The sequence below is a fragment of the Myxine glutinosa genome, chromosome 7, assembly GCF_964187855.1.
Source record: "Myxine glutinosa chromosome 7, kmMyxGlut1.1, whole genome shotgun sequence".
Taxonomy (NCBI): domain Eukaryota; kingdom Metazoa; phylum Chordata; class Myxini; order Myxiniformes; family Myxinidae; genus Myxine; species Myxine glutinosa.
Genome location: NC_136267.1, coordinates 4,132,835 through 4,160,247, shown reverse-complemented (window position 1 = coordinate 4,160,247; position 27,413 = coordinate 4,132,835). Strand labels below are relative to the sequence as shown.

Sequence of the window (27,413 nt, the reverse complement as noted above, 5' to 3'; positions counted from 1 at the left end):
GCTTATGGGGTGTATGGCAGTGAAAACTAGCCCGGGTGGGTTAGGATATGGTGTGTAGGGATCTAGCGAAGATGACATTAGGTAACGTTAAGTTTAGTTAGTGACTGATACCTGTAGTGGGGACGCAGGTAGATTAGTATGGATGATAATGACGTGGGAGCGCAATAGTTTAAAGGGACGACTGGGAAGCGCAAGTTTCAGAAGGGAGTAGTTAGCTGAGATGATGCCGTGTGAGTGAGAATTGAACAGGTGTGATTGCACAGGTGTGCAACTGGACAGGTGTGATTGCACAGGTGTGCAACTGGACAGGTGTGTGGAGCAGTGTATGAGTAGTGAGTGAGTGGATCAGCGCGAATGCGCTTGGGGAGAGAAGGGTGCAGGTGGCACCAGGTGTGAGAGCACAGGTGTGCAGGTACAGGTGTGTGGAGAGAGTTGGAGTGAGTGGTACGGAGTGGTGTGCATGGTGCGAAGGTGTGGATGGGGGAAGAGTAGACCCCTTTCACGAGTACCCGGGGCGGGTAGTGTAAGTGTTAGGTAGAGGGTGCAGGTAAATTGTGGTTGGATATTGGCATTTGTGGTGCGGTTGCAGAATGGTGTTGTGGATGGGTGCATTAGTGTTGTGGAAATGGCTGGGCGTGTAGCCTGTTAGTGTGTGTAGTTGGTTGGGCACTCCACCACTGTGAGGATGTCGGCCAGGTGAGGCCGCAGGTGGGCTCTGGGAGCCGGTAGTTGTGAGTGGGTGCCTGAGGATCCCGGGTGTGGATCGGGCAGCCCAGTGCCAGAGAGGGCACGGAGTGGGGAGAGAGCCAGAGGGCCTTCCCCTGGTAGTTAGGTTAGGGTAAGGAGCAGGTAAGCTCGGAGGCAACTGCAGTGGTGGAGGTGTGCAGGTGGGTAGACCCACTGGGAGAGGTGCACGTCGCAGCCCAGAAATTGTACGAGGGCACCGGGAGATGAATCGGGGGAGTGAGACCCCAAATTGAAGAGCACCACAGTTTGGCCAATGGGAATTGGTTTTTAGAACCCATAGTGTAAGAGGGCCAATGGTTTGGCCGGAGAAAGCCCCCGGGTAGTGTAAAGTTGTTAAAGTCATTTAGGAGATAGTTAGGATTGATGAACCTGTCGCACCATACGCAGCCACTTACCTGTGGTGATGATGATGACTCCACACCTGTGTTTTCTTTGTTTGTGTTGCAGAAATGAGAATTGTTGTGGATTTGTGAGACGCATCACGACGTGGATGAGACATTGGGGTGATTCCATCTCTCCCTCCTTAGGAGGGACTGATGATGAATTGGTGATGGCAAATTTTGATGTGCAGTTGGAGATGGCAAATTTTGATGAGAGTTGAAAATGGCAAATTTGATTGGTTAGGAGGGAGAGAAGACGAATTTGGTATATGGGAGGAACGGGGAAGACAGTAGGGATGTTAGTTGATTTGTAAAGTAGATGTTTATGGGTAGTGTTGTGTTGTGTGGATACAGTAAGGGGTAAGGGAGGGGCCATGTAGGTTACCTGGTGGGGGGGGGGCGTACGATAGGAACGTACCTGTCTCACCTGGTTCCCATGTGCCCCCAGTGTGCATTACCTTATATTGCGTGCACTTTTGCGCCCTTACCACCTTACTCACTTGTTTCTTCTTTTGTCTCCCACCTCCGAGGATCTGGCTTTGGGGTAGAGAGAGAGGAGAGAGAGGTGCTGGCTACGCAGTTGTGGGCCTGCACTTTCGCTGCTTGTTGCCTGGATCGATACACCATATGGACCGCAATGTTGGTGGCCACCCACAATGGACCGTAGTTCTTTTGCGGCCAAGCACCACCCGGGGATGGACCTATGGGTCAACGGGGCACCTATGCCATACAGGTGAACCACTAATAATTAACACCAAGTGCACCACAAGAAGAGCAAGGGACACCTGCAGGGTTAGGGGTTGTCGAATTTATTTTTATTTCATTGAACAATGGTGACTGCACCGATTGGTGGTGGGGTGGTGCTGTTGATGCTCGGAAAGGGTGCTCTGCACGTTATTAAAGGCCGTCGGCCACAGAGCACTCGTGGGTTGGTGTATCGATGTTGGCAAGCGCGCTCTCTCTATGCATAACATCTGCATGTGTTCCTCCAAAAACAGGTCCTGGATCGTAGTGTAAATAGCAGCGTAGTCTTGTAAATAATGCTCCCTACCGGCTGTATGTTTAGTTTGAGAATTCTTTCCGGATTCGGTTATCCTGTGGGTGTGTTTCTGAGAGGAGAAGGGTGCAACGTCGCAGGGGGACATATTTACTCATTTGTGAATATCTATAAAACTGTCGCACTCAGGGTAGAGTTAATAGTAGAGGGAACTACATTGCGTGCCACACTAAAGTAGGTAAAAATTTATCGGGTCGGGACGCCCCGAGGGTAGAGAAGGGTGCAATGTTGCGAATATGGAATTTGACCTCCATATCCGCTTGTAAATATTCCCCTATCTTCTCCGATACTCCCCAACTCTCCCCTTACCCCATTCCCTAGTCCCATTGTCTGTAAACAACACCCATTAGAGCCGATCTTCCCCTTCATTCCCCCATTAAATGTCGTGCCCAGGTCCCCCGCACCACACGTAGACAATTATAGGACATCTTGCTAGTTATTCTTAATCTATGTCAGTTAAGGACTTGTTTCCATTAATTATGACTCTTCGTTGCACCAGAATGTGATTATATGGCACCTGTTAGGAAGTTTAGGACCTCCCCATACCTCTCCGCATCTCTTCCCCATGAAGAAGCTCCAACAACAACCACAACAACAGCGGCTTTGCGTCCTCACTCCGGCTCGGTTGGCCGCCATTGAACATGTGCTCGACGGGGTTACCCAGAAGGGGGCTCCCTGTCGGCCCCTCGTCAAGGGCGGAGCCGGTAACCCCCGCACCCAATGAGAAGCCATGGGCCGATGCCATATGGGGCGGAGCTAACGAGCGAGGGCGTGTCACTCCCCGCCGGATATACGCGGCCCCGCGCCGGATGTGAAAGAGATGCGCCCCGAGCTTGGAAGGACAAGACGCCACCCTCCCGAGCGCTGAGCGACCTCCCCGGCATCTCCACCAAAGTCGCGACCCACGAGCGCTGAGCGACCTCCCCGCATCTGCTGGACACCACCGTACGTGATTCTGTCCCTGAGCCAGGTGCACCTGAGCCATCGACTGCCGCTTTCCTTGCCATCAAATCCCGTGTGAGTCAGCGTTGTCCCGTTTATCTGTGGTCTGTCTAGGGTTAATATAAGAGTGTGTCTAAGTGCCTGTCTTCCTATGATGTCCCTCTCGTCCCTGTAATCTAACCTTTTTCCGTACGAATATACTTGAGAATCGAAACGTTGGTGTCGTATTGTGTCATTATAACCCAGCCGGGTGTCTTCTTTTTCCTTCATTGGTCTAGCATAGCGCGATTAGTCAACCCCGGGTGCAATCGGGGTAACTTGTACGGATACGGCGGCCATCCCGCTCGGCCCACCATACCATCAAAGTCGTATCTGTAACAATATGTATCGACACGTTGCCGTCGGTGTCATGTTAGGCGGTGTATGATACACCATGACGCGATTTTAAAAAATATATCTGCATTTTCCCGCGTGTGTGGAATGTTCTCAATTATTGCTGACACCGACTCTAAAACCATCGATAAAAATGAAATCATATGGTGAGTTAGATTGGAGATAAAGGCGTGAGAGAGACTCAATGGCCTTGAAGTTACAGGCATTTGAGAATTCATTTCGTTCTATAAACGGCAACTTTCATCGGATTTTCTTCTCGTTTTTTTTCAACCGAGTCTAAAACTATGTTAGCGACTGTGAAAAATGAAATGATATATCGAATTTAAAATAGATATCGACACATTGCCGTCGGTGTCATGTTGGGCGGTGTATGATACACCATGACGCGATTTTAAAAAATATATCTCTGCATTTTCCCGCGTGTGTGGAATGTTTGTGGAAAATTAAAAGATTTCAAATAAACCTATTTAAAGTGTATGCGCACATAACTAATAAAAAAAACGAAGAAATATCTCTCGGTAATTTCCTGAAACATATTTTACTTCCGGCTAATATGTTGAATGAAATAAAAACGAAGAAATATATGTCGGCATCATTGTTGACGTTTTTGTGACGACTATCATCAAACGAAATAGTAATATATCATAACGGAAAAGCAAAAGCGAATTTTTAATATATATCGACACATTGCCGGCGGTGTCATGTTGGGCGGTGTATGATACACCATGACGCGATTTAAAATAATATATCTCTGCATTTTCCCGCGTGTGTGGATTGTTCTCAATTATTGCTGACACCGAGTCTAAAAGTAAAAATGGTGAGTGAAAATGAAATCATATGGTGAGTTAGATTGGAGATAAAGGCGTGAGAGAGACTCAATGGCCTTGAAGTTACAGGCCTTTGAGAATTCATTTCGTTCTATAAACGGCAACTTTCATCGGATTTTCTTCCCGTTTTTTTTCAACCGAGTCTAAAACTATGTTAGCGACTGTGAAAAATGAAATGATTTATCGAATTTGATTTGAAATAAAACTGGGGGAGAGCAAGACACCACGGGCCTACAAAACAGGACTCAAAGCTATGCGAGTTAATAAAATGGTGGATATTTGTTTATAGCCACTCCCAGAATGGGTGGAGCTATGGGTGGAGCTACTCTGCAAACCGAGTAAGCCACACCCCGGACAGACACCCAACAGATAGACAGACAGACAGACAGAATCATCTACGGCTATTATAATATAGATACTGTGATTATTAGTTTTGTTATTAGAAGCGTCCTTGGAAAAACGCCACGATAAAGCTAACTTAACACAGATATACACCTCAACACACAACCCCATTGGCGGGGAAAATCCCCTCGGTGATGAAAATGCACTGGGGAGGGGGGGGGGGGGAGGTCAAATTAATTCGCTCCAACCTTCATCATGTGACCCTTAGTTCGCCTGTCAGGTTTGGTTGATTTTGGATAAGTAACGACGGAATGTATCGCGATCAAAAATCGTCAGACAGACAGACAGACACCAAATTGCGTATTTTAGTTTGATGATGATGATTTTATCCTTTATGTACAATGAAGACTTTTCTGAAAATTGATTTCTCATCAACATGATCCCTTCTCTGTAACAGTTGCTGTCTGGGTACCTCACCCGTCTGTCCGCCATTGCGGATAACAAGATAAACTGTGCTCCTGTACTCACCTGGTTGGAGGTAACCCACCCTCAAAGCAATTTGATTCCTATCATTATTAACTTGTTTGCAGTTCTTAGAGAAATGTTTTAATCTTTAATTCCATCTGAAATCTTGTTGGAACACATTTATTTTTTTGTTTCTTTGTGCATATGTACACAAAATGAAGGTTTGTGGAGAGGGTTGGGGGAGCACATTTACCTGGAAAGGGTGGGCTTAGGGAGGGTTAATATGGATAGAAAATATGAGTATGAATGGAGAAAGATCTGAGATGGTGTTGAGTAGCCATTTTGAATCCCCAGAGGGAAGAATGAGATTTTAATCTAATTAGTCTAAGGAAATCTAATCGAATTAGTCTAATCGACTAAGAAAGTTAGTTCTGCAGGTGGGAAAAAAAGAGGAACGAATGAGCGGAAGTCAGTGATTTTTTTTTGGTTTTTTTTGTATACAGAGTCGAGGCTCGTGAAAGAGCTAACATTTATCAAACAAACAAATCAAACAAACAAGCAAACAAAGTATATAAAAGGGGATCGGTCGACAAGATGGGGAGAGAAGGGGAGGAAGCACACAAACACAACATTTGAGAGCAGGGACATCGGGAGATGTGTGGGAGGCAGAGGGCCTGGGGGGAGGCAGGATAGGTATAAAACGCAAGGACACCAAGGACTTCCAGGAAAGAAGTCGGCACCTCAAAAAAGTGGATTTGGGGTGAAATTAGCGGGGGTAGAAAAGATCAAGGTTTTGGATTAGGGAAGATAAGAGATGGTGGTGAACAGCCGTTTTAAAGACCTGGAGGGAGGAGTGGGATTAAAGAGAGAAAGGGAGTTTGTTCCAGAGGCGGGAGAAAAGAGGAATGAAGGAGTGAAGGTGAGCAGAGAGTCTTGATTTTGGCAGTTTAACCATAAGAGGGTTGCAGGCAGATCTTGTGCGACCTGTAGGAATATTTGGGGGACAGAGCCCAGAGAGAGCAGGGGGAGCAAGGCCGGAGAGGAGTCGGTAGAAGACGGAAAGACCACCAACCTGCCTGCGGTGAGTAAGTGAAAGGCCCTCGGAGATAGCGTCATCGCGGGAGATTCCAATGATTCTGAACGCTTTGGTTTCAACAGCGTGAAGACGAGCTAGGTGTGAGGCAGGAGCACCAGCCCAGAGGGGAGAGCAGTACTCCATTGAGCTGCGGATGAAAGCCTTGTATGTGGTGAGGAGCTCAGGTGTGCCAAGGAAGGACTTCGCACGACGGATGATGCCCAGTCGGCGACTGGCTTTGGAGGCCAGCTTGGAAATGTGGTTTTTCCTAGGAAAGATCATGGCAGATAGTGAGACCCAAAAGCGTGAGTGACAGAACTTCTTGGAGAGGATTATTCAGAAAGTGGATGGGAGGGTTGTCCAGTCGGTCTTTTCGGAGAGACATCGTAAGAGTGTGAGATTTGTCAGGATTGAAAGACATGTTCCACTTGTTTGCCCAGTCTGTGATTTTGTCCAGGTCTGCAGAGAGTGAGGAGGCTGCAGACTGCCGATCTGAGGGATGAGGAATGGAGCGGCAGAGAGTGGAGTCATCAGCAAAGAGATAGAGAGGATTTTCAAGAGAGTCAGACAGATCATTGATGAAGACCAGAAAAAGCACAGGGCCCAGAACACTGCCTTGAGGAACTCCAGCCTGAACAGGAAGAGGAGATGAGAGAAACCCATTCAGGGCCACACGTTGACTACGACTAGAGAGGAAGTCCGCCAGCCATGCGTGGAGATTTCCATGGATACCAAAGGAGGAGAGTTTGGTGAGCAGAGCGGGGTGCCAGACCGTATCGAAGGCACGTGATTTGTCGAGGGAGACGGCTCTAATTTCCTGTTTGGCATTGAGGACCTCCATCCATCGTTGAGACAGCAGAAGCAGCATGTCCAGAGTAGAGTGACCTGGTCTGAAACCAAATTGATGATCAGAGATCAAGCCATTGGAGAAGAGGAAAGATTTCATATCTGAAGCAATGATGGATTCCATGACTTCGCTGATAATTGGGAGAAGGCTGATTGGTCTGTAGTTGCTGGGATCTGTTTTTGCACCTTTTTTGTGCAAAGCGGTGATGTTGGCTGATTTCCAAGCAGTGAGTTTCGATTTTGAGAGTTTCACTAGAAGGGAATTTCTGGCAGACCATGTGCACCCTGCAGAAACCTGAGGGTGGGGAGGGGTGAGGAAGGCATGTGGCAGATTCCACGGCATTAAGCTGAGCAAGGTGTGAGGTAGTGGTGCCAGCCCAAAGGGGAGAGCAGCACTCCATAATGCTTTGGATTAAGGCCTTGTAAGTGGATAAAAGTTCAGATCTGCCACATGCATGACGTCAGTGGATGGCTTTGGAGGCCGACTTGGATACATGCTTTGTCCAAGAAAGAGCATGGCTGATGGTGAGGCCCAAAAGTTTGAGAGACCGAACTTCTTTGAGAGGAGATTTGTTGAGGAAGCAGATGGTAGAGTTTGTCAGACGTTCCATTCCGAGAGACGGTGTGATAGTGTGGGCTTTCATAAATTATATTAAATGGACCATTGTTATGTTTTGCACTCAATGTAATAGAATGGTGGTGAAAATAGGGTTAGTTCAATGACTCAAACGGGCCTCATGTTCATACTGCTTAACACTCTCCCTTTCTTTCATCCTTCACCAGATTGACAACAAGGGGAACAGGCTTCTCGTTAACGAAGAGTCCTCGATAAACGTACCTGCCATTGGTGCTGCACACGTCATCAAGCGTTATGCGGCACAGGCCCCAGACGAGCTCTCGTTGGAGGTGAGTTTTAGTTTCCACTTCTCTCCCCCTCATGTCATTGTCTACCATTTCTGTATGACGGGCCCAGTTTGCCGAAAGCATCACATGATATTTCTGCAGTTGTGGGAGGGCATCCTTTAACCTGAGCTTACCTGATGTGTTCCTGTACCACTTGTGTTTTCGTGAATTTACTTTAATCTTGGAAGTGTATAACCATTTGACTCGCATTCGGACACCACATACATTACACGATGCTGGGTCATTGGTGCTTCAGGTTGTAAATCCAAGGCCTAAGATGAGGTGGTGCATGTTTCTGACCTTGGTGCAAAAATAATAATAAGTCAGGAGACGACGATGGTTCACGAGCGAGCGGTATTCAATGACAAAGGACGGACTATAACCGAAACAGGCCCGGACAGGCCAGGCCTGGAAATGTCAAAACGAAGGTTACTGACCTTTAACTGAGATAGAAAATAATGTATAATCAGTTATGAGGTTAGTTATCTACACAATACCGAAAATTCGGTTCGATTCCGACAATTTTGAAACTTTGACCTTTGTGACCTTGAAATGTCAAAACGAAGGTTATTGACCTTGAAAAAAGATAGAAAATAATGTATAATCAGTTATGAGGTTAGTTAGCTACACAATACCGAAAATTCGGTTCGATTCCGACAACTTTGAAAATTTGACCTTTGTGACCTTGAAATGTCAAAACGAAGGTTACTGACCCTGAAATAAGATAGAAAATAATGTATCATCAGTTATGAGGTTAGTTAGCTACACAATACCGAAAATTCGGTTTGATTCCGCAACTTTGAAAGTTTGACCTTTGTGACCTTGAAATGTCAAAACGAAGGTTACTGACCTTGAAATGAGATAGAAAATAATGTATAATCAGTTATGAGGTTAGTTAGCTACACAATACCGAAAATTCGGTTTGATTCCGCAACTTTGAAAGTTTGACCTTTGTGACCTTGAAATGTCAAAACGAAGGTTACTGACCCTGAAATAAGATAGAAAATAATGTATCATCAGTTATGAGGTTAGTTAGCTCCCAATACCGAAAATTCGGTTTGATTCCGACAACTTTGAAAATTTGACCTTTGTGACCTTGAAATGTCAAAACGAAGGTTACTGACCCTGAAATAAGATAGAAAATAATGTATAATCAGTTATGAGGTTAGTTAGCTCCCAATACCGAAAATTCGGTTTGATTCCGACAACTTTGAAACTTTGACCTTTGTGACCTTCAAAGGTCAAAGTTCGAAGATTCTGAAATTTGTTGGAAAACTTGTATTTTATGATGTACGTGATAATATAAGATCATGTACGACATTTCACCCTATCAGGAAGCGAACAATGTAATAAAACCATCAAAAATCCACTTTTCTAAATTTCGTGACCTCGTGACCTTGACCTTGGGGCGAAAATGAAAAATCGAGCTCCGTGGGGCTAGACACGTGACATTGGCCTAACCAAATATCGAAACCCCTGTCAGATTCCACCAACTCCCTCGGAGAAGATGTAGCTTGAACTCGATTACCCCCGAAAAAGACATCTTTTTCGGGCGTGGCTCCGCCCACAATGGGCGCAATACGCCCACTCTAGGCAGGATACAACTTGATCATGATATCAACTTCACACCCAAGTTTCATCAAGATCGGATGATATCATCGGGTAGTTACGCTGCGGACAGACAGACACAGACACACACCCATGACGAATATAGTGGTCACTCTGTTTGATAACTCGTGGACCAATAATAAATTTTATTTTAAAGGATAATCAATACGAGAGTGACGTCACTGTGCGGCGTATGTGCACGACTGCATTTTTTTTTTTTTTGTATACAAGATCGAGGCTCGTGAAAGAGCGAACATTAATCACACAGAAAGACAAACAGACACATAAAACAAATAACATCAGGAGCGGTAGACAAGATGGGGAGAGAGGGGGAAGGACACAAACACAACATTTGAGAGCAGGGACCGAGAGACATGGAGACATGGAGAGATCTGTGGGAGGGAGAGGGCTTTGGGGGGGAGGCATGTGAAGGGGGGGAGGCATGTGAAGGGGGGGAGGCATGTGAAGGGGGTGGGGTGGGAGAGGTATAAACATATGGACACTGCCAGGATTTCCAGGAAATAAGTTGGAATTTCAAACAAGGTGGATCTGGGGTGAATTAGTGGGGGTAGAAAAGATCAAGGTTATGGATGGGGGAAGATAAGAGATGGTGGTGAACAGCTGTTTTAAAGACCTGGAGGGAGGAGAGGGATTGAAGGGAGTGTGGGAGTTTGTTCCACAGGCGGGAGAAAAGAGGAATGAAAGAGTGAAGGTGAGCAGAGAGCCGAGATTTCGGCAGTTTAACCATCAGAGGGTTGCTGGCAGATCTTGTGCGACCTGTAGGAATATTTGGGGGACAGAGCACAGAGAGAGCTGGGGGAGCAAGGCCGGAGAGGAGTCGGTAGAAGACAGAAAGACCACCTACCTGCCTGCGGTGAGTGAGTGAAAGGCCCTCAGAGATAGCTTCATCGCGGGAGATTCCAATGATTTTGAAAGCTTTGGATTCAACAGCGTGAAGCCGAGCCAGGTGTGAGGCAGGAGCACCAGCCCATAGGGGAGAACAGTATTCCATTGAGCTGCGGATGAAAGCCTTGTATGTGGTGAGGAGCTCAGGTGTGCCGAGGAAGGACTTCGCACGACGGAGGATGCCCAGTCGGCGACTGGCTTTGGAGGCCAGCTTGGAAATGTGGTTTTCCTAAGAAAGATCATGGCAGATGGTGAGACCCAAAAGCTTGAGTGACAGAACTTCTTGGAGAGGATTGTTGAGAAAGTAGATGGGAGGGTTGTCCAGTCGATCTTTTCGGAGAGACATAGTAAGAGAGTGAGATTTGGCAGGATTGAAAGACATAAAGACATAAAGACATCCGCGCAGCCGGAAGGAACTTGTGTATTGTATTGAGTTTCCCCAAGAGGTCACGTGTGCTTCGTCATTATTTTTTAAAAATCGTTTTGTAGAATATTGGTTTAATTACTGTTTTAACCTGGCATGTGCAAGGAAACATATAAAGGTTTTGCAAAGTCCGGTGGATTTGTTATACATAAATTAAGATTTGTGGAAAAGCAAGACAAATGGAGGAGGTCGAGCAGTGATGTCGGACAAACAAAATTGTATCGATGTCCACAGGACGGAGCAAATCGTGAATAGACAGAGACGATAAAATGAGATGATGAAGAAGGGCCACCTTGAAAGACTCCACAGGTGAAGTGGTTTGTTTGGTTATGATATTGTGAGACGTTTCCACTAGCGACAGAATAGACGAAGGAACTAAAGGTGTGATCCAATGTAAGGTGAAATGCATTTTGCAAGATGAAAAAAAACAACTTAATTGTGATGTTGTGGCGGACACGAAAGCTCACTGGCGTGATGACATCATTCCGCGCGCCAAGTGGGCGGCGGCCACGCCCGAGGGGTAGGCGTGGCCGCGGGATATACACCGGGCGCGCAGCCCGGAACGCTCCAGTGTTACAGTGGAGCTCTTGAATAAAGACTCTTACAACTTACCGCGTTGTCCGCTTCCTCCTTGCTTACAAGCAGCGCGCGTAACACCGCGCTTCAATGTCATTAAAACCTGCACATCACATGTAGACATTTCTTTTGTTAATAGACAATGAGGGAGAGTAGGGAGGCAGGGTGGGAGACATGGAGGTGGCAGGGAGAGGAGGGAGGGAAGGCAGAGGAGGAGGGAGGCAGAGGATGGAGGCAGGAGGAGGAGGAGGGAGACAGGAAGAGGAGGAGGAAGGGAGGGAAGGGAGAGGAGGAGGGAGGCAGGGAGAGGAGGAGGGAGGGAGGCAGGGAGAGGAGGAGGGAGAGGAGGAGGAAGAGAGGGATAGGAGGAAGAAGGCAGGGATAGGAGGAGGCAGGGAGAGGAGGAGGAGGGAGGGATAGGAGGAAGAAGGCAGGGATAGGAGGAGGCAGGAGAGAGAGAGGGAGGAAGGGAGAGGAGGAGGGATGGAGGGAGAGGAGGAGGAAGACAGGGAGAGGAGGAGCAGGGAGGAAGAGGAGCAGGGAGGTGGGAAAAGGAGGAGTGAGGGGAAGTGTAATGATCTCGTGCGATTATTTGTGATCAGTTTGGCATAGTCCATGCATGTGTTGTGTTTATACCAAGTGGTACTTTCTGTACTTGTTTATACCACGTGGTTGCTAGGCCTGGTTATCGAACTGCATCAGACACTCCTACATTAACAACAAAATCCATTTTGTGTCCTGCAGGTGGGGAACATGGTGTCTGTGATCGACATGCCACCCAAAGGAGAAACAACATGGTGGCGCGGGAAGCACGAGTTCCACGTATGTGTATTTTTTACCCCACACACGCGAAGCAGAAAGCATGGTTAAGCAATTGGTTCATGTCCGTCTGTACATATATATTATCAGTTTATGATCGAGGAACAACTTATTTAAAATGAATGTTGTACTTTGAACACGAATCAGACCATGAATAAGACGACAAGTCTGTTGTTTTAACGTACCTTGGCCTAGAATTCATTCTGACTGCACATGCACAAGGAAGAGCGAGAACTTAACTGTACTCTTCCTGCCTGACAGATAAACAAAATGTAATATCATTTCAAACATGAAACTTACTGTTTTTAAGGACGTTCAAATGGGCACGAGTAACTCATGTAACGTGTTAGATTGAGTGATGTAACAGGCGCTCGATAAAACGGCGGTAAAACACAGAATTTATTTATTTATATGCCTTTAAACCTTTTTCAACCTTAATAAGAACTGAATTATATATTTGAACACTGCAGAACACAAATCACCTTCATAGCACTTCCAAGAACCTCCAGTTTCGCAGGTATGTGTTGAGTTATCAAGTTTGTTTTAGAGTGCTTGCTAAGTAGCTTAAGCACTCAAGCAAGGAACTTCGAGGGTGAAATTGATGGAGGAAAAGATATTACCGATGGCCTCATGTATTGTGTCTACCGTATTGGTGGGACAGATGACGACTGTGTCATCCACGTTGTGGAATCACACACTTGCTGCATTGGTAGCGGAACCACACCCATTTGGCTGCATTGGTAGCGGAACCACACCCATTTGGCTCCACTGGTAGCGGAACCACACACACTTGGCTGCATTGGTAGCGGAACTACACACACTTGACTGCATTGGTAGCGGAACTACACACACTTGGCTGCATTGGTAGCGGAACCACACCCATTTGGCTGCATTGGGAGCGGACCCACACACACTTGGCTGCATTGGTAGCGGACCCACACACACTTGGCTGCATTGGTAGCAGACCCACACCCATTTGGCTGCATTGGTGGCAGACCCACGCACACTTGGCTGCATTGGTAGCGGAACCACACACACTTGGCTGCATTGGTAGCGGACCCACACCCATTTGGCTGCATTGGTGGCAGACCCACACACACTTGGCTGCATTGGTAGCGGAACCACACACACTTGGCTGCATTGGTAGCGGAACCACACCCATTTGGCCCCACTGGTAGCGGAACCACACCCATTTGGCTCCACTGGTAGCGGAACCACACACACTTGGCTGCATTGGTAGTGGAACCACTCACACTTGGCTGCACTGGTATGGATGGAATGGTGCACTCTTCCAAATCTTCCACCATGTTGACAATCACGGCCGATACCAGAGAGCCCATGGCGTTGCCAAAAACCTGTTTGTAATATGTTTGTCCGTTGGGCTTAAGGCACCTGCAGTCTGTTTCCAGCGATCATCTTCCATCAATGTCACCCTTGAATAGAAGAAAAATGGGGCCTTCTCATTCCTAGACACTCTCGTAACAAATAACCCTCAAGATCGCCGTGTAGAGAAAGCCCACACACACCGACCACTACCTCAATTTTGATTCCTGCCATCCAATGGAGCACAAAAGAACTGTGGTACACACCCTTTCAAAAAGAGCACCTGAGTTACCATCCTCCATCGAAGTCAAGATGAGAGAGGTGGAAGGCAAATGGTTACCTGGACAGTTTGTTACCAAAAAGGAGAGCGATCCTGGCTGGCCCTCACAACAGACCCTATCATAGAGGATCGGCAGAGTATTGAAAGCGGCAGGTGTGAGGGTAAGTTTCAAACATGTCTTCACCCTTGAGAGATCTTACGGTTGTGGAGCTGCATATGAGGGGGAACCTTGGTCTATCCCAACAGCTCTGCCATTGCCCAACATCGTCTCAAGGCAGGACACACACCCATGTGGGATAGGGTTATCATTTTCGGATTGACTCCAAACAAGACCAGAAGACGGATTCTGGAGGCCAGAGGACACAGTCGCAGAAGAAAGAAACAGAAACAGACCAGAAGACGCAGAAGAAACAGTCGTTCACGTAGAAGGTGGTGGACTTGCCGTTAGCATTTGGGCCACTCTTGCATAAACCCACCGGGAGGGCCCTGACATTGAATGGGGATTCCACGTGACACGATACCTGCCTGGTTCATCAGCACTATTCATCCTCCCTGCCCCACTCCCCCCACCTGTATGCCGTATACGGCCACGTGTCCACTATACTGATACCATTGCAACCATAATTGCATTCACGTAATGGCACATGGGATTACACTGAATGGTGTTTACATTTCATGAGTGACCAATTATTCCCTGAATTTTTTTTTTACACAGACAAGATGGGGAGAGAGAGGGAAGCACACAAGTACAACAGTAGAGAACAGGGACATCGGGAGATCTGTTGGAGGGAGAGGGCTTGGGGGGAGGAGGCATGTGAGGGGGGGGGGGGGTGGGGGAGGGAGGGTGGGAGAGGTATAAAACACATGGACATGTCGAGGATTTCCAGGAAAGAAGTTGGTCTTTCAAAAAAGTGGATCTGGAGTGAATTAGTGGGGGTAGAAAAGATCAAGGTTTTGGATGGGGGAAGATAAGAGATGGTGGAGAACAGCCGTTTTAAAGACCTGGTGGGAGGAGTGGGATTGAAGGGAATGGGGGAGTTTGTTCCAGAGGCGGGAGAAAAGAGGAATGAAAGAGTGAAGGTGAGCAGAGAGTCTTGATTTTGGCAGTTTAACCATCAGAGGGTTGCTGGCAGATCTTGTGCGACCTGTCGGAATATTTGGGGGACAGAGCACAGAGAGAGCTGGAGGAGCAAGGCCGGAGAGGAGTCGGTAGAAGACAGAAAGACCACCAACCTGCCTGCGGTGAGTGAGTGAAAGGCCCTCAGAGATAGCTTCATCGCGGGAGATTCCAATGATTCTGAAAGCTTTGGTTTCAACAGCGTGAAGACGAGCTAGGTGAGGCAGGATCACCTGCCCAGAGGGGAGAGCAGTATTCCATCAAGCTGCAGATGAAAGCTTTGTATGTGGTGAGGAGCTCAGAGGTGTCAAGGAAGGACTTCACACGACGGAGGATGCCCAGTCGGCAACTGGCTTTGGAGGCTAGATTGGAAAATGTGGTTTTCCCAGGAAAGATCATGGCTCAGAATGAGACCCAAGAGTTTGAATGACTAAAGTTCCTGAAGAAGATTGTTAAGAAAGTAGATGGGGAATGTGGAGGGTTCCAGATGGTCTTTTTGGAGAGAGATAGTGAAACGGTGATACTTGTCGGGATTGAAAAACATGTTCCACTTGTTTGACCAGTTTGTGATTTCGTCCAGGTCTGCAGAGAATGGAGAGGCTGTTGCCTGCCGATCTGAGGGTTTGGATATGGAGTGGCAGAGAGTGGAGTCATCAGCAAAGAGATAGAGAGGATTTTCCAGAGAGTCTGAGAGATCATTGATGAAGACCAAAAAAGGCACAGGGCCCAGAACACTGCCTTGGGGAACTCCAGCCTGAACAGGAAGGGGAGATGAGAGAAATCCATTCAGGGCCACACGTTGAATGCGACCGGACAGGAAGTCCGCAAGCCATGCGTGGAGATTTCCATGGATACCATAGGAGGGTTTGGTGAGCAGAGATGGTATCATGGTTTGGGGCATGTGGAACCACCTTCCATATTTTCTTCAATCCCATTCTTCCCTTGGATCTTCAACACAGTTGTTCATCACCATCTCAAGTCATCCCCCATCCAAAATCATAAGCTTTTCTACACCTGTTAAACCACCCCCACCTTTCCCAAACATTTTGCTTAGGTATCCATCTTGTCCACCCTTTGCGTTCTTCCTTACCCCTCATCGTTACCTGCATCCCTTGTTTGTCCATCTCTGTCTATTTTCTCCCTCTGCCCTGCAGTTGGTGTTTCCCCTTTCTCCTGCTGTTCCCTTTGTTGTGTCCTGATTTGTTCTTTGTCCCAGCTCTACCACGAGCCTAAGCCATGTAGTTAAAAAAATCCCCTATTCAAACAATGCCCCCACATTCGTGGATTCGACATTCGCGGCATTTTCCAGGAACGTATCCACCACAAGTGTGTGTGTGTGTGTGTGTGTGTGTGTGTGTGTGTGTGTGTGTGTGTGTGTGTGTGTGTGTGCGTGCGTGTGTGTGTGTGTGTGCGTGCGTGTGCGGCCGGCTGGCCGGCCATATACGCATCTGCTCCATTATATATACAGTGTTGAGGAAAAGTTTGTGAACTCTTTATAATTTCTATATTTCTGCATAAATTTCCCCTAAAATGTGATCAGATGTTCATCTAAGTTCTAATAATAGATAAAGAGAACCTGATTAAACAAATATCACACAAAAACTCCACTTTGTCATTTATTTATTGAGCAAAATTATACAACTTTCAATTTCTTTGTCGGAAATGGTGTGTGAACCTCCAGGTGAAACAGCTCAATTAAGGGGGTAATTACAGTCAGGTGTTTCAATCAATGGGATGACAATCAGGAGTGGGTTTGGGTTGCCCTGCCTTATATGAAAAACATAAACTTTGTTCATCACCATCAGAGACTGGTCTTCACCACACAGGTTTGTGTGAACGTGCAATGGACCGATCAAAAGAGATTTCTGAGGATCTCAGAAAAAGAGTTGTTGGTGCTCATCAATCTGGAAAGAGGTTACAGGACCATTTCGAAAGATGTTAGGTTCCACCAATCAATTGTCAGGCAGATAGTGTACAAATGGAGACATTTGAACACCATTGTTACCCCTTCCAGGAGCGGTCGTCCAACGAAAATCACCCCAAGAGTAAATGAATGAATGAATGAATGATCGTTTTAAGGCCATTTCCCCCCCGCTCTTGCATGGAAAATGGCCTTAAAATGCCTGTTGTTTGTTGTTTGTTGTTTTCCCCGCTAGAGCGGGGGTTAACCTTGCGGGCCCCATGACAATCATGGTTCCCTGTTTGAGGCAATGTTTTTATGGCCGGATGCGCTTCCTGACGCCAACCCTTTGTCACGCTCTTCGATGCGCAGGGATACGGTGTACCTATTCTAAACCGGGGTACACACCAGGATCATTCATCCCAGCAAGCTGGTACTCAATTTTCCGACCTCAGAAGGATGACGGGCCCGAGTCAACCCCCCTGGCATTAATTCAGCGATCGACTGGGATTCGAACCCAGGATCCTAGGATCCCAAGCCGGCACCCTAACCGCTAAGCCAACACCAGGCTAATGGTAAGAGTTGAGTAAAAAAAAAAAAAAAAAAACCACCTTTAGAGGCCATTTTTCCCCGCAAGCGGGGGTTGGCCTTTTTCGGGAACCGTGGTTGTTGTTGTTTTTCGGTCCCCTTTTTGAAGCAATGTTTTACGGCCGGATGCCCTTCCTGACGCCAACCCTTTTTGCCGCCTTTAACGACAAACAGGGAATTACCAGTGAACTGGTCCTCAATTTGCCGACCTCGGAAGGATGACAGGCTGAGTCAACCCCCCTGGCGTTAATTCAGCGATTGACCGGGATTCGAACCCAGGATCCTAGGATCCTAAGCTGACACCCTAGCTGCTAGCCCAACACCAAGGCGGACAAAAATCCAGGAAGTCACAAAGAACCCCAGCGTAACGTCTAAGGATCTGCAGGCCTCTCTTGCAATGGCTAATGTCAGTGTTCATGAGCCAACATCAGGAAAATACTGAACAAGAATGGTGTGCGTGGGATTATATCAAGGAACAAGAATGGTGTGCGTGGGATTATATCAAGGAACAAGAATGGTGTGCGTGGGATTATATCAAGGAACAAGAATGGTGTGCGTGGGATTATATCAAGGAACAAGAATGGTGTGCGTGGGATTATATCAAGGAACAAGAATGGTGTGCGTGGGATTATATCAAGGAACATGAATGGTGTGCGTGTGATTATATCAAGGAACAAGAATGGTGTGCTTGTGATTATATCAAGGAACAAGAATGGTGTGCGTGGGATTATATCAAGGAACAAGAATGGTGTGCGTGTGATTATATCAAGGAACAAGAATGGTGTGCATGTGATTATATCAAGGAACAAGAATGGTGTGCTTGGGATTATATCAAGGAACAAGAATGGTGTGCGTGTGATTATATCAAGGAACAAGAATGGTGTGCGTGTGATTATATCAAGGAACAAGAATGGTGTGCGTGTGATTATATCAAGGAACAAGAATGGTGTGCGTGTGATTATATCAAGGAACAAGAATGGTGTGCGTGTGATTATATCAAGGAACAAGAATGGTGTGCGTGGGATTATATCAAGGAACAAGAATGGTGTGCGTGGGATTATATCAAGGAACAAGAATGGTGTGCGTGTGATTATATCAAGGAACAAGAATGGTGTGCGTGTGATTATATCAAGGAACAAGAATGGTGTGCGTGTGATTATATCAAGGAACAAGAATGGTGTGCGTGTGATTATATCAAGGAACAAGAATGGTGTGCGTGTGATTATATCAAGGAGGAAACCGCTGCTCTCCAAGAGGAACATTTCCGCCCGTCTCAAATTTGCCAAAGACCATCTGGATGACCAGGAAGTTATTGGAAGAATGTTCTCTGGACACATGAGTCGAAAGTGTAACTTTTTGGCTTAAATGAGAAACGTTATTTTGGTGAAAACCAAACACTGCATTCCAACATAAGAACCTCATCCCAAACGTGAAGCATAGTGGTGGGAGTATCATGGCTTGGGGCTGCTTTGTGAAGCATGGTGGTGGGAGTACCATGGCTTGGGGCTGCTCTGTGAAGCATGGTGGTGGGAGTATCATGGTTTGGGGCTGCTTTGTGAAGCATGGTGGTGGGAGTATCATGGTTTGGGGCTGTTTTGTGAAGCATGGTGGTTGGAGTATCATGGTTTAGGGCTGCTTTGTGAAGCATGGTGGTTGGAGTATCATGGTTTGGGGCTGTTTTATGAAGCATGGTGGTGGGAGTACCATGGCTTGGGGCTGCTTTCTGAAGCATGGTGGTGGGAGTATCATGCTTTGGGGCTGCTCTGTGAAGCATGGTGGTGGGAGTATCATGGTTTGGGGCTGTTTTGTGAAGCATGGTGGTTGGAGTATCATGGTTTGGGGCTGCTTTGTGAAGCATGGTGGTTGGAGTATCATGGTTTGGGGCTGCTCTGTGAAGCATGGTGGTGGGAGTACCATGGCTTGGGGCTGCTCTGTGAAGCATGGTGGTGGGAGTATCATGGTTTGGGGCTGTTTTGTGAAGCATGGTGGTTGGAGTATCATGGTTTGGGGCTGTTTTGTGAAGCATGGTGGTTGGAGTATCATGGTTTGGGGCTGCTTTGTGAAGCATGGTGGTTGGAGTATCATGGTTTGGGGCTGTTTTGTGAAGCATGGTGGTGGGAGTACCATGGCTTGGGGCTGCTCTGTGAAGCATGGTGGTGGGAGTATCATGGTTTAGGGCTGTTTTGTGAAGCATGGTGGTTGGAGTATCATGGTTTGGGGCTGCTTTGTGAAGCATGGTGGTTGGAGTATCATGGTTTGGGGCTGCTCTGTGAAGCATGGTGGTGGGAGTATCATGGTTTAGGGCTGTTTTGTGAAGCATGGTGGTTGGAGTATCATGGTTTGGGGCTGCTTTGTGAAGCATGGTGGTTGGAGTATCATGGTTTAGGGCTGTTTTGTGAAGCATGGTGGTTGGAGTATCATGGTTTGGGGCTGCTTTGTGAAGCATGGTGGTTGGAGTATCATGGTTTGGGGCTGCTTTGTGAAGCATGATGGTGGGATTATCATGGTTTGGGGCTGTTTTGTGAAGCATGGTGGTGGAAGTCACATGGTTTGGGGCTGCTTTGTGAAGCATGATGGTGGGAGTATCATGGCTTGGGGCTGTTTTGTGAAGCATGGTGGTGGGAGTATCAGGGTTTGGGGCTGCTTTGTGAAGCATGATGGTGGGATTATCATGGTTTGGGGCTGTTTTGTGAAGCATGGTGGTGGGAGTATCATGATTTGGGGCTGCTTTGTGAAGCATGGTGGTGGGAGTATCATGATTTGGAGCTGCTTTGTGAAGCATGGTGGTGGAAGTATCATGGTTTGGGGCTGCTTTGTGAAGCATGGTGGTGGGAGTATCATGATTTGGGGCTGCTTTGTGAAGCATGATGGTGGGATTATCATGGTTTGGGGCTGTTTTGTGAAGCATGGTGGTGGAAGTATCATGGTTTGGGGCTGCTTTGTGAAGCATGGTGGTGGGAGTATCATGATTTGGGGCTGCTTTGTGAAGCATGGTGGTGGAAGTATCATGGTTTGGGGCTGTTTTGTGAAGCATGGTGGTGGGAGTATCATGATTTGGGGCTGCTTTGTGAAGCATGGTGGTGGGAGTATCATGATTTGGAGCTGCTTTGTGAAGCATGGTGGTGGAAGTATCATGGTTTGGGGCTGCTTTGTGAAGCATGGTGGTGGAAGTATCATGGTTTGGGGCTGTTTTGTGAAGCATGGTGGTGGGAGTATCATGGTTTGGGGCTGTTTTGTGAAGCATGGTGGTGGGAGTATCACGATTTGGGGCTGTTTTGTGAAGCATGGTGGTGGGAGTATCACGATTTGGGGCTGCTTTGTGAAGCATGGTGGTGGAAGTATCATGGTTTGGGGCTGCTTTGTGAAGCATGGTGGTGGGAGTATCACGATTTGGGGCTGCTTTGTGAAGCATGGTGGTGGAAGTATCATGATTTGGAGCTGCTTTGTGAAGCATGGTGGTGGAAGTATCATGGTTTGGGGCTGCTTTGTGAAGCATGGTGGTGGAAGTATCATGGTTTGGGGCTGTTTTGTGAAGCATGGTGGTGGGAGTATCATGGTTTGGGGCTGTTTTGTGAAGCATGGTGGTGGGAGTATCACGATTTGGGGCTGCTTTGTGAAGCATGGTGGTGGAAGTATCATGGTTTGGGGCTGCTTTGTGAAGCATGGTGGTGGAAGTATCATGGTTTGGGGCTGTTTTGTGAAGCATGGTGGTGGGAGTATCACGATTTGGGGCTACTTTGTGAAGCATGATGGTGGGATTATCATGGTTTGGGGCTGTTTTGTGAAGCATGGTGGTGGAAGTATCATGGTTTGGGGCTGCTTTGTGAAGCATGGTGGTGGGAGTATCATGATTTGGGGCTGCTTTGTGAAGCATGGTGGTGGAAGTATCATGGTTTGGGGCTGTTTTGTGAAGCATGGTGGTGGGAGTATCATGATTTGGGGCTGCTTTGTGAAGCATGGTGGCGGGAGTATCATGATTTGGAGCTGCTTTGTGAAGCATGGTGGTGGAAGTATCATGGTTTGGGGCTGCTTTGTGAAGCATGGTGGTGGAAGTGTCATGGTTTGGGGCTGTTTTGTGAAGCATGGTGGTGGGAGTATCATGGTTTGGGGCTGTTTTGTGAAGCATGGTGGTGGGAGTATCACGATTTGGGGCTGCTTTGTGAAGCATGGTGGTGGAAGTATCATGGTTTGGGGCTGCTTTGTGAAGCATGGTGGTGGGAGTATCATGGTTTGGGGCTGCCTTGTGAAGCATGATGGTGGGATTTTCATGGTTTGGGGCTGTTTTGTGAAGCATGGTGGTGGGAGTATCAAGGTTTGGGGCTGCTTTGTGAAGCATGGTGGTGGAAGTATCATGGTTTGGGGCTGCTTTGTGAAGCATGGTGGTGGGAGTATCATGGTTTGGGGCTGCTTTGTGAAGCATGGTGGTGGGAGTATCATGGTTTGGGGCTGTTTTGTGAAGCATGGTGGTGGGAGTATCATTGTTTGGGGCTGCTTTGTGAAGCATGGTGGTGGGATTATCATGGTTTGGGGCTGCTTTGTGAAGCATGATGGTGGGAGTATCATGGCTTGGGGCTGCTTTGTGAAGCATGGTGGTGGGATTATCATGGTTTGGGGCTGTTTTGTGAAGCATGGTGGTGGGATTATCATGGTTTGGGGCTGCTTTGTGAAGCATGGTGGTGGGATTATCATGGTTTGGGGCTGCTTTGTGAAGCATGATGGTGGGAGTATCATGGCTTGGGGCTGCTTTGTGAAGCATGGTGGTGGTAGTATCTGGTTTGGGGCTGCTTTGTGAAGCATGATGGTGGGATTATCATGGTTTGGGGCTGTTTTGTGAAGCATGGTGGTGGGAGTATCATGGCTTGGGGCTGCTTTCTGAAGCATGGTGGTGGGAGTATCATGGCTTGGGGCTGCTTTGTAAAGCATGATGGTGGGAGTATCATGGTTTAGGGCTGCTTTGTGAAGCATGGTGGTGGGAGTATCATGGTTTAGGGCTGCTTTGTGAAGCATGGTGGTTGGAGTATCATGGTTTGGGGCTGTTTTGTGAAGCATGGTGGTGGAAGTATCATGGTTTGGGGTTGTTTTTTTTTTTTGTTTGTTTTTTGTATACTGAATCGAGGCTCGTGAAAGAGCTAACATTTACTTCACAAACAAATCAACCAGACAAACAAAACACACAAAAAGCGGGAGCGGAAAACAAGATGGGGAGAGAAGGTGAAGCACACAAACACAACATTTGAGAGCAGGGAGATGTGTGGAAGGGAGAGGGCTTGGGGGGAGGAGGCATGGGAAGGGGGGGGGGGGGGGGTGGAGGGAGAAGTATAAAACACAAGGACACCAATGACTTCCAGGACAGAAGTTGGTATTTCAAAAAAGTGGAATTGGGGTGAAATTAGCGGGGGTAGAAAAGATCAAGGTTTTGGATGGGGGAAGATAAGAGATGGTGGTGAACAGCTGTTTTAAAGACCTGGAGGGTGGAGTGGGATTGAAGAGAGTGAGGGATTTTGTTCCAGAGGCGGGAGAAGAGAGGAATGAAGGAGTGAAGGTGAGCAGAGAGTTTTGATTTTGGCAGTTTGACCATAAGAGGGTTGCAGGCAGATCTTGTGCGACCTGTAGGAATATTTGCGGGACAGAGCCCAGAGAGAGCTGGGGGGGCAAGGCCAGAGAGGAGTCGGTAGAAGATGGAAAGACCACCAACCTGCCTGCGGTGAGTGAGTGAGAGGCCCTTGGAGTTAGCTTCATCGCGGGAGATTCCAATGATTCTGAATGCTTTGGTTTCAACAGCGTGAAGACGAGCTAGGTGTGAGGCAGGAGCACCAGCCCAGAGGGGAGAGCAGTATTCCATTGAGCTGCGGATGAAAGCCTTGTATGTGGTGAGGAGCTCAGGTGTGCCAAGGAAGGACTTCGCACGACGGAGGATGCCCAGTCGGCGACTGGCTTTGGAGGCCAGATTTGAAATGTGGTTTTCCCAGGAAAGATCATGGCAGATAGTGAGACCCAAAAGCTTGAGTGACAGAACTTCTTGGAGAGGATTATTCAGAAAGTGGATGGGAGGGTTGTCCTGTCGGTCTTTTCGGAGAGACATCGTAAGAGTGTGAGATTTGTCAGGATTGAAAGACATGTTCCACTTGTTTGCCCAGTCTGTGATTTTGTCCAGGTCTGCAGAGAGTGAGGAGGCAGCAGACTGCCGATCTGAGGGATGAAGAATGGAGCGACAGAGAATAGAGTCATCAGCAAAGAGATACAGAGGATTTTCAAGAGAGTCAGAGAGATCATTGATGAAGACCAGAAAAAGCACAGGGCCTAGAACACTGCCTTGTGGAACTCCAGCCTGAACAGGAAGAGGAGATGAGAGAAACCCATTCAGGGCCACACGTTGACTACGACTAGAGAGGAAGTCCGCCAGCCATGCGTGGAGATTTCCATGGATACCAAAAGAGGAGAGTTTGGTGAGGAGAGCGGGGTGCCAGACCGTATCGAAGGCACGTGATATGTCAAGGGAGACAGCTCTAATTTCCTGTTTGGCATTGAGGACCTCCATCCATTGTTGAGAAAGCAGAAGCAGCATGTCCAGAGTAGAGTGTCCAGGTCTGAAACCAAATTGATGATCAGAGATCAAGCCATTGGAGAAGAGGAAAGATTTCATATCTGAAGCAATGATGGATTCCATGACTTTGCTGATAATTGGGAGAAGGCTGATTGGTCTGTAGTTGCTGGGATCTGTTTTTGCACCTTTTTTGTGCAAAGCGGTGATGTTGGCAGATTTCCAAGCAGATGGAAGATGACCTTGAGCAAAAGAGAGGGTGAAGAGAACAGAGAGAGGGAGTGAAAGAGCGGAAGAACAGGATTTTAGGACCCGTGGGCTGATGCCGTCAGGTCCAGTTGCAGAATCCGAGTAAGGAGCCGAGTAAGGATCCGAGTAAGGTTGCTTTCTGAAGCATGGTGGTGGGAGTATCATGATTTGGGGCTGCTTTGTGAAGCATGGTGGTTGGAGTATCATGGTTTGGGGCTGTTTTGTGAAGCATGGTGGTGGGAGTATCATGATTTGGGGCTGCTTTGTGAAGCATGGTGGTGGGAGTATCATGATTTGGAGCTGCTTTGTGAAGCATGGTGGTGGGAGTATCATGATTTGGGGCTGCTTTGTGAAGCATGGTGGTGGGATTATCATGGTTTGGGGCTGCTTTGTGAAGCATGGTGGTGGGAGTATCATGATTTGGGGCTGCTTTGTGAAGCATGGTGGTGGAAGTATCATGGTTTGGGGCTGTTTTGTGAAGCATGGTGGTGGGAGTATCATGATTTGGGGCTGCTTTGTGAAGCATGGTGGTGGGAGTATCATGATTTGGAGCTGCTTTGTGAAGCATGGTGGTGGAAGTATCATGGTTTGGGGCTGCTTTGTGAAGCATGGTGGTGGAAGTATCATGGTTTGGGGCTGTTTTGTGAAGCATGGTGGTGGGAGTATCATGGTTTGGGGCTGTTTTGTGAAGCATGGTGGTGGGAGTATCACGATTTGGGGCTGCTTTGTGAAGCATGGTGGTGGAAGTATCATGGTTTGGGGCTGCTTTGTGAAGCATGGTGGTGGAAGTATCATGGTTTGGGGCTGTTTTGTGAAGCATGGTGGTGGGAGTATCACGATTTGGGGCTACTTTGTGAAGCATGATGGTGGGATTATCATGGTTTGGGGCTGTTTTGTGAAGCATGGTGGTAGAAGTATCATGGTTTGGGGCTGCTTTGTGAAGCATGGTGGTGGGAGTATCATGATTTGGGGCTGCTTTGTGAAGCATGGTGGTGGAAGTATCATGGTTTGGGGCTGTTTTGTGAAGCATGGTGGTGGGAGTATCATGATTTGGGGCTGCTTTGTGAAGCATGGTGGTGGGAGTATCATGATTTGGAGCTGCTTTGTGAAGCATGGTGGTGGAAGTATCATGGTTTGGGGCTGCTTTGTGAAGCATGGTGGTGGAAGTATCATGGTTTGGGGCTGTTTTGTGAAGCATGGTGGTGGGAGTATCATGGTTTGGGGCTGTTTTGTGAAGCATGGTGGTGGGAGTATCACGATTTGGGGCTGCTTTGTGAAGCATGGTGGTGGAAGTATCATGGTTTGGGGCTGCTTTGTGAAGCATGGTGGTGGGAGTATCATGGTTTGGGGCTGCCTTGTGAAGCATGATGGTGGGATTTTCATGGTTTGGGGCTGTTTTGTGAAGCATGGTGGTGGGAGTATCAAGATTTGGGGCTGCTTTGTGAAGCATGGTGGTGGAAGTATCATGGTTTGGGGCTGCTTTGTGAAGCATGGTGGTGGGAGTATCATGGTTTGGGGCTGCTTTGTGAAGCATGGTGGTGGGAGTATCATTGTTTGGGGCTGCTTTGTGAAGCATGGTGGTGGGATTATCATGGTTTGGGGCTGCTTTGTGAAGCATGATGGTGGGAGTATCATGGCTTGGGGCTGCTTTGTGAAGCATGGTGGTGGGATTATCATGGTTTGGGGCTGTTTTGTGAAGCATGGTGGTGGGATTATCATGGTTTGGGGCTGCTTTGTGAAGCATGGTGGTGGGATTATCATGGTTTGGGGCTGCTTTGTGAAGCATGATGGTGGGAGTATCATGGCTTGGGGCTGCTTTGTGAAGCATGGTGGTGGTAGTATCTGGTTTGGGGCTGCTTTGTGAAGCATGATGGTGGGATTATCATGGTTTGGGGCTGTTTTGTGAAGCATGGTGGTGGGAGTATCATGGCTTGGGGCTGCTTTGTAAAGCATGATGGTGGGAGTATCAAGGTTTAGGGCTGCTTTGTGAAGCATGGTGGTGGGAGTATCATGGTTTAGGGCTGCTTTGTGAAGCATGGTGGTTGGAGTATCATGGTTTGGGGCTGTTTTGTGAAGCATGGTGGTGGAAGTATCATGGTTTTGGGTTTTTTTTTGTTTGTTTGTTTTTTTGTATCCTGAATCGAGGCTCGTGAAAGAGCTAACATTTACTTCACAAACAAATCAACCAGACAAACAAAACACACAAAAAGCGGGAGCGGAAAACAAGATGGGGAGAGAAGGTGAAGCACACAAACACAACATTTGAGAGCAGGGAGATGTGTGGAAGGGAGAGGGCTTGGGGGGAGGAGGCATGGGAAGGGGGGGGGGGGTGGAGGGAGAAGTATAAAACACAAGGACACCAATGACTTCCAGGACAGAAGTTGGTATTTCAAAAAAGTGGAATTGGGGTGAAATTAGCGGGGGTAGAAAAGATCAAGGTTTTGGATGGGGGAAGATAAGAGATGGTGGTGAACAGCTGTTTTAAAGACCTGGAGGGTGGAGTGGGATTGAAGAGAGTGAGGGATTTTGTTCCAGAGGCGGGAGAAGAGAGGAATGAAGGAGTGAAGGTGAGCAGAGAGTTTTGATTTTGGCAGTTTGACCATAAGAGGGTTGCAGGCAGATCTTGTGCGACCTGTAGGAATATTTGCGGGACAGAGCCCAGAGAGAGCTGGGGGGGCAAGGCCAGAGAGGAGTCGGTAGAAGATGGAAAGACCACCAACCTGCCTGCGGTGAGTGAGTGAGAGGCCCTTGGAGTTAGCTTCATCGCGGGAGATTCCAATGATTCTGAATGCTTTGGTTTCAACAGCGTGAAGACGAGCTAGGTGTGAGGCAGGAGCACCAGCCCAGAGGGGAGAGCAGTATTCCATTGAGCTGCGGATGAAAGCCTTGTATGTGGTGAGGAGCTCAGGTGTGGCAAGGAAGGACTTCGCACGACGGAGGATGCCCAGTCGGCGACTGGCTTTGGAGGCCAGATTTGAAATGTGGTTTTCCCAGGAAAGATCATGGCAGATAGTGAGACCCAAAAGCTTGAGTGACAGAACTTCTTGGAGAGGATTATTCAGAAAGTGGATGGGAGGGTTGTCCTGTCGGTCTTTTCGGAGAGAC

General features: G+C 47.7%; 1 protein-coding gene across 1 annotated transcript in view; it reads left to right on the top strand.

Moving 5' to 3' along the window:
- Window positions 1–27,413, top strand: part of LOC137430936 (uncharacterized) — a 194,215-nt gene that overhangs the window by 121,816 nt on the left and 44,986 nt on the right. Inside the window, exons 9-11 of the mRNA XM_078781254.1 lie at window positions 5,146–5,226; window positions 7,858–7,980; window positions 12,236–12,313. Of these exons, the coding sequence (XP_078637380.1) occupies window positions 5,146–5,226; window positions 7,858–7,980; window positions 12,236–12,313 (282 nt within the window). The remainder of the gene's footprint in view (window positions 1–5,145; window positions 5,227–7,857; window positions 7,981–12,235; window positions 12,314–27,413) is intronic.